Raw genomic sequence first — 14,137 nt, 5'->3', positions numbered from 1 at the left:
TGATATTTTAAACATGTACAAGAAAATGTTGATGTTTTCCAATAACATCAATCACTTTTTTTTGCTGTTGACAGTACTATATACTCAGCTATTAATCTTGTATGAGCTCTTGACAAAACAAAGACGTTTGAAAATCTGGCTTCAGTGAAATTGTGTGGAACACACCTGCAACCTGAGGACTGTAGTTAAAAAAAGTCTGTGGATGAATTTGGAGCAATAAACTAAATTATGTGGAACCGAAAATCTTAACAGAGCACGTGCTCATCTCAGTCTAGTATTGTAACATACATCTGTTTGATCTTTAGCATTTGCTAGAATATTTAGCATCTGTTAGAATGAGGTCCTTGTAAACAACAGTTCAAGTGAGTCTCAACATATTACAGACAGATCTAATAATGGTAATAGCAGAATAATCTGACAGTTAATTCAGAGAAAAGATATGAACAGGTCCACTTACACATGGAGTTTGAAAATGGAACTTTTATTGATTATTGATGTCCAATGTCTCAGTGAGTCACAATGTATTCTATATATATATTTAAAAGTTTCTAGCAATTATCTGTTGCACTCATGGTTACATGAGCATGGCATTGTAAGCACATTTGAATCGAACAGCCTTCTAATGTGATTTCATTGGGAAGCTGAATTCCAATTCATTTAAAAACCCTAGTGGTTCTACAAAATGCTAACTAACAAACAATGCAATGGCACAAATAAAGTTACAAAGCAACACAGCATGAACTGCACACACCTTGATCAAAGGGACATCCACATATTCAACCTACATGGCTTTCACCCAAAGATTTGCCAATTAGGTTTGCAGGAAGACAATATCCTAATCAAAGTTCAATTACTCATCATTAGAGATGAAATTTTTTGGTATAGAATTCATAGCGCAAGTTAGAGAAGAACGATGATTGCTGGAACATAATTTGCCATCCTCATTTTCTATTTGCTTTCTGTTATATCTATCCCCGCTAATGTGGTAATATTTGAATCAAGCATAATACTAATCAGGTAATAGTAGGCACTCAAACCACTAAGTGCTGCACTCCAATAATATTCCATTTTAAACAAAAATAAGTCGAACTTGCTGCCATTGGATTTGTGGCAAATTAGTTTTGCCCTAACTCTATTGAGAAAAATAGGATAACCTAGAGAGGGCAACAATACCTGCTGAGTTAACATTTCAGATGAGCATACAGCCATGTTTAAATTGAATGATCACTGACACCATACGAACTCCAAAGTTGCAGTTCACTTTCACTGAGTATCTGTAAAATACATGTGCTTGGATGACTCTCATTTTCATTACCTTTTGAGTTTGGAAAATCATAGAAGGAAGAACAATTATTCTGCATCAGAAAATACATCTGGTGGAATGTGATTTTGAAATAAAGGTTGAAGATAGAGTCCCAATGTGCCAATTACACACACAAGCACAAATATCCACAAAAACAGACGATCGATTACCATAGCAACATACTTCCAGTCTTCAATGATCTGAAAAATAAAGAATAATTAATGTCAAAATGCAGTTCATCTGATGTTGACAAAAAACACGACCAAGAACTTACTGATATTGATATTTTCCCTTGGTCATTTTTATAGCAGTGATGTCCACCCCAAAATCCAGATTTTCCACTCTTTCATTACAAGCTATTGCCCTTGAAAAGGTAACTGTGAGCCATCTTCTTGAATACGTCTAGGTAGCTCTCTCGGCCATTTCAGAGGATGGTTCAGAGACAACCACATTCCAATGGTCTAGAGTCATTTCCTTCCATAAAAGGCATGTGTTGAACAGACAGGTTTTTTTGGACTAATTGATAGCTCCATAGTTACTATTACTGATACTTGCTTTTTAGTCTATTATTTATCTAATTAACCCAATTTAAATTCCCAGCTGCCATGATTTGACCTCATGTTTGGTCAAGGACCATGGATACTAGTTCTGTAACTTCAAAGCTATGGTATCACAATCCTGTCGCCTGTAAATGAAAATACACGTAGAATCTTTGAACTCATTCTACTTTGGAAATCTGTGCCCCTGCACTTTAAGGCATGTAGGACAATAGCATTTACATTAATTTATATCAACTCAGTTTTCATATAAACCTTGCCAGGCACAATTTGTCCTATCAATTGGCAGCAATGTGAAAATGTAAAAGAAAACACAATTCTACAAGGGAATTGATAAGGAAAACTTTACAGCCTACTGGGATTACTCCCTTCTTTTGTTACATGATCTTAATTTCTTATTGTCCTATTTCCTATCTATAACTCCAAGTAAAGCACACAATACCCATTGATAGGTCACAAACAATCACACATTCCAAACAGTATTAAAAGGTGTGCTGCTATTTTTAATGAAAAATTCAACTGTGGCTCACCCTGTTCTCTCAGGGATATGTAAAAGACCCCCCCCCCCCCGTCCTATTTTAAAGAACAGCAGGGTGAGTCATCACTAGTGTCCTGGTTAATACTTATCTTTGAAAAAAATCACTCAAGCAAACTTTTTGGTCACTATCACAGTGTTTTTTGTGGGTTCTTGCTGTGCACAAATTGCTGTGGTAACTTTTTTCCAATTTTTAAAAGCATTTACTCCTTTGGTCAAAATGTGCCGTGAAACATCCTGAGGTTGTAAAAGGTGATCTCAAAATGTGTATTACTTCTTCATTAAGAACAATTACACCAATTTAAATGAGTCACTCAAAATTTAAAATGGAATCTTATATTGTTGATGTAATTATTCTTTTTGCATGTTACTTATTAATTTATATGTATTTTTTAATGAGCAAGGAATGAACCCTCAATGAATTTCTGAATGGACAATAACATTCGAATTGAATTGATATGACTCCTCAAAGAGACTTACATTAATTTGGGCTAGAATTCCTTTAGGTACAGTTTACTGATTGCTTGCATCTTATTTTGCTGCACTGGTCAGGGTACAGGGTTTAATGTGCATGCAGTCATCACTTAAACAATAGGCTTCTGACTCATGGTCAGGATTTTCATGATCATGTTTAAATAATTCCTACATTTGTTGCAGGTGTTACAACCAGACCCCAGTGAGGCTCCCTAATTTGTTAAAATCCCAGGTGAGGAGAATGAACAAGCTCTCCTTTTCTATTTACCCACCCCCTCAGTTGGCTGCAGGAAGGTTAATTTATAAAATATCTCTTCCCTTGTGAACACCTTTCCTCCTGACTCAAATGAACCTATAGTTAGGCTTTTTTGAATTAACAAAAACAGTGGGTTTATTAACTATTACTTTCAAGAAGAAATGCTACCACAAAACACATAAACTGAGATCAGGAATACAAAGTGAGTCCAAAAAAGGTAAAAGTTTAAAAAAAAATTGCAGATCGGTTTTTCTATTGTTCACGAAGAGTGTACAGTTCAACACTGTGGCCATTACAAATGGAGGTTACCAGTAGCATTGACGCTGTTGGTTGAACAATTGATTTTTGAGATTCTTGGTTTGTAGGCTGCTAAAGTACCTTTGTCTTGATAGCTCTTTTTGAACTGGCTGCAGCACTTGGAATGCACGATGATCTTTACTAGCAACACAGGGGTAACTACGAAATAACTCCTCCATGATGACCTTCATAGCATGCTAAAGCTTAGACGCAGTCTGGTGTTCCTGCGAATGTTCAGTCTCACTAGTACACTCCAACAGAGTTGAACTTGCTTTTTTAATCCCTATTCTTGTGTAATCTTCCAGAGGGAAAATAAAAACGTGGCTACAGTTGCTGTTGTCATCACAGAAAATCACTACCAGTCTTTCTACTTTCTTTGACACATTTAAGTCTCATCAGCCCCACACAGAATTTTTATGACAACTACAGTAACCTTATCTTTGCAGAAGTTTTCTTTCTAATAGCAAATTTTGGAATTAAGAATTTAACAAGCCAGTAGTATTTTGAGATTCCAGCCCATCATTATAACAGCAGGAACTGCGGTAGAAAGCTCTTGAACACTCAGAGGAATATGGCCTCAGTGGCATTGGGCTTCTTTGTGCCAATTTTGTATCACACAAGATATCCAGAGTTCTTCCTTATGAACACGATGATACAATATTACATTCTTTTCTGTCATTATGGCTCTGCCTGTGTAAGTTCCACAGAACTTGTGTCTGCCCTCACAGCCCGTTGTCTGTTCCATCCCAAATGGCAAGGATAAGATCAGTGATGTGACTGGTTTAGTTTGTGAAACCAGTCAGGAAAATGAAACTGCTCCAAAGTGAGTTCCGGGAACCCTTCAAATGGTTTAATGCTTCTGCAGCTGTGAAACATTCATTGTGTTCATTACATGCCTTGGCAAGTTATGGAGGGGGGGCCTTTTCAAGGCCCTCAACCGAATGCTTGGCTGGTCTCCATGGTCTGCATAGGCTGGGACTATTTCCAGATACAACTGGATTGTTGGGAGGTGGAGGAAAGTCGGGGGGTTGGGAAGTGGAGTGGAGGTCTACAGGAGGATCTGAATGAAACAGGCACCGAATGTCTGCAGTCTGGAATTCCTGCAACCTTATGGGCTTTACAATTTTACAGGACTGTGAAAGAAATGATGAAGTAGAAATAAAATGACAGCCAATAAAATAGTAACGTTAAGCTGCCTGGAGATTGTTGGAAACTTGTGGCCTAAGTACAAATTCAAAAGGTTGCCCAAATACATGTGATTAGCTATCTCATCGTTTATGCAAACAAACAGCATGAGAACCTTGAGCAAATTCTGGCATTATTAAGTTGACTTTTGGTTTCACCTCACACACAATATTGACCATTCACAAACAATGCTGCCGAAATGCCACTCGGGCTCGGAAGACAGGGCCCTAACTCGGACCAACCAGAAAAAATGCCGCCATGCACTTAGGATATAAACTAAAAATGGGGCAGGAATTGGCAAATTGGAAAAAAAGGCACAAAGGCAAGAAAAAGCACGAATAGAGAATATAGTGAGGTGAGAATGACAGCCTTGACATCAAGCCGCTTTTGACTGGGAACGGCATTAAAGAGCCTCGCAAAACTGGAACCCATGGGAATCAGGGGCAAACTTTCTGTTTGATGGATTCATATCTGGAATATAGGAAGATGGTTGTGGGTGCTGGCGGTCAGGCACCTCAGCTCTAGGACATCTTTACAGGAATTCCTCAGAGTAGTGTCCTAGGCCAAACCATCTTCATCAATGACCTTCCCCTCCAACAATAGGTCATAGGTGGGGTTGTTTGCATAATGAATGCACAATGTTCGGCCCCATTAGCAACTCCTCATATACTGAAACAGCCAATATCAAAATGCAACAAGACCGGGACAATATCCAAGCTTGAGCGACAAGTAGCAAGTAACATTCGCACCACACAAAATGCCAGGCAATGACCATCTCCAACAACTGAATCTCCCACTTTCAACATCCTGGGGGTTACAATTGACCAGAAACTGAACTGGACTAGTGGCCACAAGAGCAGGTCAAAGGTTAGGAATATTGCAGCAAAACTCACCTCTTAACTGCTCAAAGCCTGCCCACCATCTACAAGGCACAAGTCAGCACTGAAGAAGCCTTCAACATAGCCACTTCAGGACAAAACAGTTCACTTGATTGGCACCATATCCACAAATATCCATTCCCTCCACAACCAACGCTCAGTAGCAGCAATGTGTACAAGATGCACTGCACAAATTTACCAAAGATCCTTAGACAGCACCTTCCAAACCCCCGACCATTTCAATCTGGAAGGACAAGATACATGGGAACACCGCTTTTTGCAAGTTTTCCTCCAAGTCACTCACCATGCCGACTTGGAAATATATTGCTGAAGCTGATTCCAGGTTTTCAGGGCTGTGTCAGAGGGGCATAATGTAGGCCATCAAGAATCAGGGTGAGCTACTTGCCAAATGCTTGGAATGCATTATATTGCTTCAGGTTACAAATTGCTTGCACATGGCTGCATGAGGAAGAAGACAAGCAGTGATGGATAATGTAGGATGGGTCTCACTATGTTGAAGTGGCTGAGGGGCAAACTTTCACTTTAGAATCAGCCCAATAAGGGCCTAATGGCTTGGTTGACTAGGGCATGAACTCAAAACGAAATCAAACATGCTACTTCCTGCTATTTCTTCACAAATTCCTACTTCAGTGAACGACTAGCTAAACCCAGCAGCTGTACTGGCTTTGCACCACAGAGAAGGAGGATAAAGAGATGAAAGAACGTCCGGCGCCAAGAGGCCCAGATCCACGAAGATCAGGGGCTCCAGGTGAGGACTGTCAGGCAGTAGCTAGAATGGGTAACCAGGTCCTCAGCTCCGATAAGCAGTGTACTGCAAAAGGACCTACCGAAAGTTTTGCAACAAATGCAGATGAGTGAATGCAAAGCCACAGGCATCTTCACATTGTTGCTGTCGCTTACATCTGACACTTCCTGCAGGAAGATTGGCAGCTGTGGAGCTCAGAAGAAAGTAATCCGTCTATGGTACTGAAGATCTAATTGGATTGGATTTCCTCACTGCCAGCTCCTTTTAAACTTCAACTGGGTACATGTGTGGCGTCTCTCAGTGGGCCACAACACTAACTAGTCCATGAGTACATCGAATCCTTGCTCAGGATGTCACATCAGTTTATCCAATTCACTTTAGCCTAAGTGCCAACTGCCCAAGCCGTCAGATTTGCAGTCAATGATGGCCTCCTTTGGGTACGAGGAGCCATCAAATGCATCCATGTGTCATAAATACAGCACAGAGAAAGGCCCTTTGGCCCATCGAATCTGAACTGGTCAAAAACAGCCACCTACCTATTTTAATCCCATTTTCCAGTACTTGGCCCCTAGTCTTCCATGCCTTGGCATAGCAAGTAGACATCGAAGTATTTCTTAAATACTATGAGGGTTTCTGTTGTTACCATCCTTACAGGCCGTGAGTTCCAGAATCCCACCATCATCTGGGTGACTTTTTTTCTCACATCCTTCTAAATCTCTTGCTCCTTACCTTAAATCTACGCCCCCTAGTCAATGACTCCTTCAACAAGGGTAAAAGCTTCTCCTGTATTCCCTGTCTTTGCCCCTCAAATTTATAAACCTCAGTAATGTCTCCCTTCAGTCTTCTCTGCTCCAAGGAAAACAGCCTCAATTTATCCAATCTCTTTTCATAACTAAACTCTCCAGCCCAGGCAATATCCTGTTAAATCTCCACTGCACACTCACCAGTGCAATCACATCCCTTCTGTAATGTAGATTCCAGAACTGCACACAATACTCTAGCTGCGGCCTAACCAGTGTTTCATGCAGTTCCAGCATAACCTCTCTGCTCTTAAACTTTGTGCCTCAGCTAATAAACACAAGTAACCTGTACGCCTTCTTAACCATTTTATCCACTTGTCCCACTATTAAATGACCAGAGGACAAGCACACTAAGGTCCCCCGATCCTTGGTGCTTTCCGGGGTTCTACTGTTCATCATGTACTTCCTTGCCTTATTTGTCCTGCCCAAGAGTATCACCTCACACTTATCCAGACTGAATTCCATTCACTACTGATCAGCCCATCTGGCCAGCCCGTCTATATCCTCCAGTATTCTAAGGCTATCAACCTCACTATCTACCACCCCACCAATTTTTTTTTTTTAACCATCAACCCTCTGGCATTCAAGTCTAAATCACTTATACCACAAAGAGTAAGGGCCCCAACACTGATTGCAGTGGAACCCCAGGGCATTCAGAGCTCCCTGGCATCATCCAGCCAGATTCCTGAACAGGAGAGGAGTTTACTCTCACAAGGTACGGATTGTTTGTGACCCCAGGTAGCAATTCCGCCAATGCTTACATTCTGCACAACTCCCAGGTTCCTCAAATGTTCAGTTCCCTGCCCATCATCTCCAAGGCTGGCCAATGGACGATAAGGGGCACTCCCAGAAGGCATGGCTAATGACCTCAGTGCGCAACAATCAGATGTGATGAGCACTGCAATGCTGCCCATGCATTTACTGAACAGACATATGGTGTTCTGAAAATGTGCTTCTATGGCTAGGGAGCATTGGGAATGTTGAAGAGAAGCTCTCCTGTACTCACCAGACAGAGTCGCCAGCATAATGATTATTTGCTGCATCCCTGTGCAATCACACTGCACAACAAGGTGGCAGCTTAGAAGAGTTACATGGACATGTAAAGTGGGACAAGAAAGGAGTCGACAGAGGGAGAGGAAGCTGATAATGCTGCTGCTGCTGCTGAAGAAGAAGCTAGTTAAGCAATGAGATGAGGTGGACAGGCCTGAGAGAGCCTTATGGCACCTAGATTTGAGAATGATTTTAGATTATCATATGTGGATACTCAGAGCTTGGAGACAAATCTGATGGAGAGGTGTTCCTGCCCTGAAAGGAATATTTGATCTCTAACACTAAAAATGTTTGCTTCTTTGTTTGGCATTCAATTAGAGTTGTTTTGTTAGCTTTGCTCCAATGGTCTCTTGCCCAGTTACTGGGTCAGAGCATTAGTTTGAAGTTATGCTGGAATACATAGGGACTATGCACGTATTCTCCAAACATAAGTGAAAATGAGTATATTTGAATGAGTATATTTGTCTACTGCAGAATGAAGAGGGCCTATACAATGCTGAGTTGCTCTCTCCAAACCCATACATCTAGCTTAAGGTCATACTTCCTGGAGGTCAAATTCCTCCCAAAGGGCAGCAAGATTGACAACTTCCATGGCCTGGGCACAGCTCCACATGTTGCACATATGATCATCTGCAGTGATCAGCACCCTTCAAGGTTGGTTATGAGAATAACATTTCCAATCAGAAGCCTTCATAGTTAGAAAGAGATTACAATATTACAGTACAAAGTTTAAATTTGTGAACAGTACTTGGTTCTATATATCTCTAAATACCATCGCATCCACTGAGAGTACAATGTCCTTTAATCTTACCTTTCCTACTGCCACATCTGGGTGCTTACTTTGACATTCACAGCCGACCTTAAGGAGACGTGCTGACTTTTTAGCCAGCTTGCCTTTTATGGTGGATGTCATGTGGCAGTCCTGGGCCCAGAGTGCTCTAGTCTGCTGGGTATCTCCTGCAAGGACATAGGTGTAAACTCTTTGGCCTGATCTACTAGAGACAGTTGCACTCCTGGCAGATGGGAGATGGTGAGGCAGGGCAACTGGATGGCTGGCTGTGATTCCCTTTTCCACTATCAGTGCACAATAGCACCCTCCTCATCCAGTTAGGGGATAGGGTACCTATAAGGAAGTCAAGGTGTCTTAGACACCTGCAGGTGAACCACGAGCAGTGGAGTGAAAGTCCCCAAACATATTCAGCAGATACAGATTGCTTTTCTTGACCTGAGTCTCCACACCAACTGCCTTTCTTTTCATGGAGGCAGCTTTGTGCTCACATGTTAGTTACAGCTCAGGCTGCTCTCCAGTTCGCGCATGGTCTTTGGGAACTCTCGCAGGCACTCGACTGCTTGACAATGCCGCCCTTTCATCTCGTCAATGGTTGAGTCTGAACTCTCATCATCCACATGGGGCTCAGCACAGAGCAGTTCTGCAGCAATCCTCCCAAGTTTCAGAGACCTCAGTTGTAACTTTCTGTGCCAGCTGTGGGTCCCTGTCAGTGCTGTACTCAGCAGAATGTGACCTCAAATCTATTCTAGACAGATTATCCATCAAAGTGAATGCTGTGGAGGAGGATGGGGAGGAATTTCTTGACAGTGGTCCTGACACTTTCTCATCAGGCAGGGCACTTGAGGTGGGCTGGGAGATGGGGCTCTTTTCTCTTCTCTCTAGGATTGAGAAAAGGAAATGGAGGCTGCATAGAAAAATGTAAAGATCTGTTGGTGTCGCAAGGCACCACCCTTACCCAAATGTTTTTTTTAAAGATATTTCTGCTTCATGTGCAACTGGGAAGAGTAGAGTGTAGGCTTTTTCAAGCTGGACGTACATAGCTGATCTGGCCTTTGATATGGGCACCATCCTTTTGCCCACCTGCTGGTTCCACTATATGTTCCTCAAAGAGGGTCGGGACATACAAGTCAGGCATACTCCCCTGAATGTCTTTGCATGTTCACTCTGATTGTGTATAATTCTCTCTTGCAGGAGAAAAGCATTAAGAGATATTAGCATAGGTACACGAGCACTTTTCCTGCATTCACAGATACAGATTGAGATGTCAATTCCAGAACAGTGGATGCGTGTTTTTTGGCAATGATATGAAGAAAAATGTGGAATGGGACACTTGAGGAGTGAAAGGTTTTAAGTGAACAATGCTTCTGTTTGGTCAAAGGATTAGAGTAGGTGAAAGACAATGAAGCATGAGATAATGTATGTAACTGAGATAACTTTGAGGTGTTTTGACTGGAGCCACATTTTGTGGCTGTGCCCTTGTCTTAGCAAGCCTTTGATGAAATGTATCATGTCTATATTCTCCTAGTTATGATGAAAGATCAGTGAGCTGATGGTGCCTAAGCTGCTGAATGTTACAGCTCCTTTTCATGTTTTAGGTATGAGCCCTGGCAGATGCATACGAGCCAGTAACACTGAGGTACAAGTAGAGCAACATTGGTAGCTCTTGATAATTGGGACATATTCATGAGTCGTCTGATGGAGATGCCTGGCACTCAAACTTGCGTGTGACACTTTTGCAGTGTCAATGATAACTCATACTCATACAGGGGTATGAAGTATTGAACTGACAGGGTGGTGCACAGTGGATCATTCATCCTCTTGTGGCACTGGATCCAGGTTCTCTTGAGACACCTTCTGAGTGCTGACCTTTGAAGCAGCTTCAGTCCAGGCTGCCCTTGTTGATCAAGATGACCTTTTGTCGAACAGTATTTCCCTTCTCTCCTAGTTGGCTTGCAGGAGGTGTCACTGAATTTTGCAACCACTTTCTGTCTGGTCTCAGATATCTCCAGGGTGGATAACCAACAGAGGTTAGGTGATGTTTCTAACTTGCAAAAAGTGAAGTACTGTCTGCATGCTTTTAAAGTAAAGCACCTGGAAGATGGAGCACAGGAGGTCCCAGTGAGCTTCAGAACTTTCTGTCCACAAGATTTGATGTTCTAAAAACACAACAAGCTGAGAGACACATAATGTACAACAACACGACTGGGCCACAGTCTCAAGAAATAAAGATTCTGCTTGCATTAGGAGTGGCAAGTGGCGGGGATGACACTCTTAAAATTTGAGCTGGTATTATAGGCCAGGTCAAGTCAGCTGAGCACACTGATCTGTGAATACTGCTGGGATTTAGACTCTGCAAGAATATAACAGCAGTCCTTCATTTAGCATGCATTCACCATGCATAATGAGATGCTTCATCTCTTTTACACGGCTGTTGATTCTTAGAGCTTGGCAACAGATGATAAGCAGGAAAAAAGAACGAATTTGCATTTAATAAAGTGCCTTTAAATTCCTCAGAGTATCGTAAAGCACATTGCAGACAATTAATTACATTTGAAGTGTTGTCAATATTTTTCAGGGAAACTCAGCAGCAAACATGCACAGAGATGGAACGGGCTCCATTAAAGGGGCACTTAATTATCAGAAGCATGACATGACTAGGATTACTGCAAGGAGCACTACAGCTCAGGTGAGGAAAATCTCAACAGGGAGTGATGGCGGACCCCATTGTCCACCATTACCTAGTTTGAATCTCTCAAAAAGCAAGCGACAAATGAGAAGAAATTTTGTAATTATTAGTGTTTATGATGACATCTCCTTGCTGAGCAATGGAACTTTATTTCCATGGTGTTAAGTCAATTTGTTTTACCATCATATGGAAAAAAGGATTCCCTTATATGAGATGTATGATTAAACCAAAACATGCATCCAAAGTAACAAGTGGATTTTTAATTTTTGAATATTTTAAATGTGAATAAACTTCTTGACACAGCAGTTTGTTAATAAAAATGAATGTGCATTGTTCCAGCTGTAACTCTGACCTACAAACATTTACAGGGAAATTAAACAATTTTCTCTAATAAGCCCAAACTCCTTTGAGCACAAATATCTATTCCAGCAGTAGAGTGTATTGAGCTAGAAAAATGTCACATTCTGTCTGGTCTCAGATAACCAGCAAAGTTAATCAAAATGGAATCTACAAATGAGTAAAGAAATCTTACTGTCCTAACCACAAGTAAAATCTTAATCACAACTGAAAGCTTTAGCACAATCTTTGGGGATATGAATGACCTACATGTGACTTCAGACCCACAGCAATGTGGTTGACTCTCAACTCTCCTCTCAAATGGCCAGCAAGTCACTCAGTTGTATCAATTGCTATGAAGTCTCAACAAAGAAATGAAGCCAGGTGAGTCACCTGGCATTGACCTAGGTACTGGAAAAGACAATGGCCCTGCAAAATCCTCCTTACTAACACTGGGGGGCTAGTGCTAAAATTAGGACAACTGTCTCATAGACTAGTTAAGCAACACCCTGACATAGTCACACTCATAGACAATATCCCAAACACCACTATCACTATTCCTTGATATGTCCTGGTCCATAGGAAGGACAGACCCAGCAGAAGTGATAGTAGTGGTATAGAGTTGGCAGAGAGATGTCCTGGAAGTCCTCAACATTGACCCTGGACCCCATGAAGTGTCATGGCTTTAGGTTAAACATGGGCAAGGAAACCTCCTGCTGATTACCATTACTGCCCTCCCTCAGCTGATAAATCATTACTCCACCATATTGAACAACACTTGGAAGAAGTACTGAAGGTGGCAAAGGCACGAAATAAACTCTGGGTGTGGGATTTCAATGCCTACCTGCCAAGAGTTGCTCGGCAGCAGCACTATTGACAGAGGTGGTCAGATCCTAACACACATAGCTGCTAGACTGGGTTGCGGCAGGTGGTGAGGGAACATGACCTTATCATTAAATATATAAGTCCTGCCCTGATCTGCCTTTCCAAAATGCAGCATCTCACATTTATCTAAATTAAACTCCATCTGATCCAGGTCTTGTTGTACTCTGAGGTATCCTGGGGAGTGTTGCTGCACAGAGGCCTTGGGGTGCAGGTTCATAGTTCCTTGAAAGTGGAGAGATAGGATAGTGAAGAAGACATTTGGTATGCTTGCCTTTATTGGTCAATGTATTGAGAAAAGTTGTTAGGAGGTGATTTGGCTGTACAGGACTTTGGTTAGGCCACTTTTGGAATACTGTGTTCCATTTTGATCTCCCTGCTACATGAAGGATGTTGTGAAACTTGCAAGAGTTCAGAAAAGGTTTATGAGGATCTTGCCAGGGTTGGAGGGTTTGAGTTGTAGGGAGATGCTGAATAGACTGGGGCTATTTTCCCTGGAGTGTTGGAGGCTGAGGGGTAACCTTATAGATGTTTATAAAATCGTGGGGGGCATGGATAGGGTGAATAGCCAAGGTCTTTTCCCCAGGGTGAGGGAGTTCAAAACTAGAGGATATAGGTTTAAGGTAAGAGGGGAAAGATTTAAAAAGGACCTAAGGAGCAACTCTTTCACAGAGAGTGTGGTGCGTGTATGGAATGAGCTGCCAGAGGAAGTGGTGGAGTATGGCATCTAGGAGCCGTTGCAAAACTCACCAATGCTGATGTTAGCTGTCTTATTCAGGATTCAATCTCATGGTTCCAGTTCACTTGTGACTTACTGAGGCATGATTTTCACCTTCAAAGTGAGAAGCTTGAGTTGGAAATTTCTAGAATCAGCTGACCAATTTCCTTTGAAAGAGTTCCACCAACCATGGTTTTGCTCCAGGGAGGGACTGGGGTGGTATGAAGTAGGGCTCACTACATTTGGAGACAGTTCAGATGTGGCACGGAAGAAGGCAAGTGTTATGTTGTGTTGGCTAAAAGGTTGGCCTTGGCTTTCTGTGACTGTGGCACAGCTAAACAAAAGGCTGTTAGGCCCTTTACCATTCACCCATCTTACCTCAAATTCCATTTTCATGACCTCCACACCCTATGTCTCCTCTATGTGCCTTCATGCTCCCATAGAACTATATGGAATCTCTATAGTCACTTAACCAGTATTCCCTATGAGCCTTGTGGAAGATTTTAAGAAATGTATTACTTTTAGAGAGTTCTTACTCATGCACACTTGATACTGAAAAAACCTCCTAAACATACTCAAAACTTTAAATCTATTTAAGTGACCAATTTGTAGCGAAACCGTGCT

At 41.7% G+C, this 14,137-nt stretch overlaps 1 protein-coding gene across 1 annotated transcript in view; it reads right to left on the bottom strand.

The window, feature by feature from the left end:
* Nucleotides 1-496: 496 nt before the first annotated feature.
* Nucleotides 497-14,137, bottom strand: part of chrnb5a (cholinergic receptor, nicotinic, beta 5a) — a 61,850-nt gene continuing 48,209 nt past the window's right edge. The window contains exon 6 of the mRNA XM_020514540.2: nt 497-1,503. Coding sequence (XP_020370129.1) covers nt 1,351-1,503 — 153 coding nt within the window. The 3' untranslated portion in view covers nt 497-1,350. The remainder of the gene's footprint in view (nt 1,504-14,137) is intronic.

This window comes from Rhincodon typus, chromosome 3, assembly GCF_021869965.1.
Source record: "Rhincodon typus isolate 14 chromosome 3, sRhiTyp1.1, whole genome shotgun sequence".
Classification (NCBI taxonomy): Eukaryota; Metazoa; Chordata; class Chondrichthyes; order Orectolobiformes; family Rhincodontidae; genus Rhincodon; species Rhincodon typus.
The sequence above is the reverse complement of the archived record's forward strand: the minus strand, read 5'-3'. Positions and strand labels throughout refer to the sequence as shown.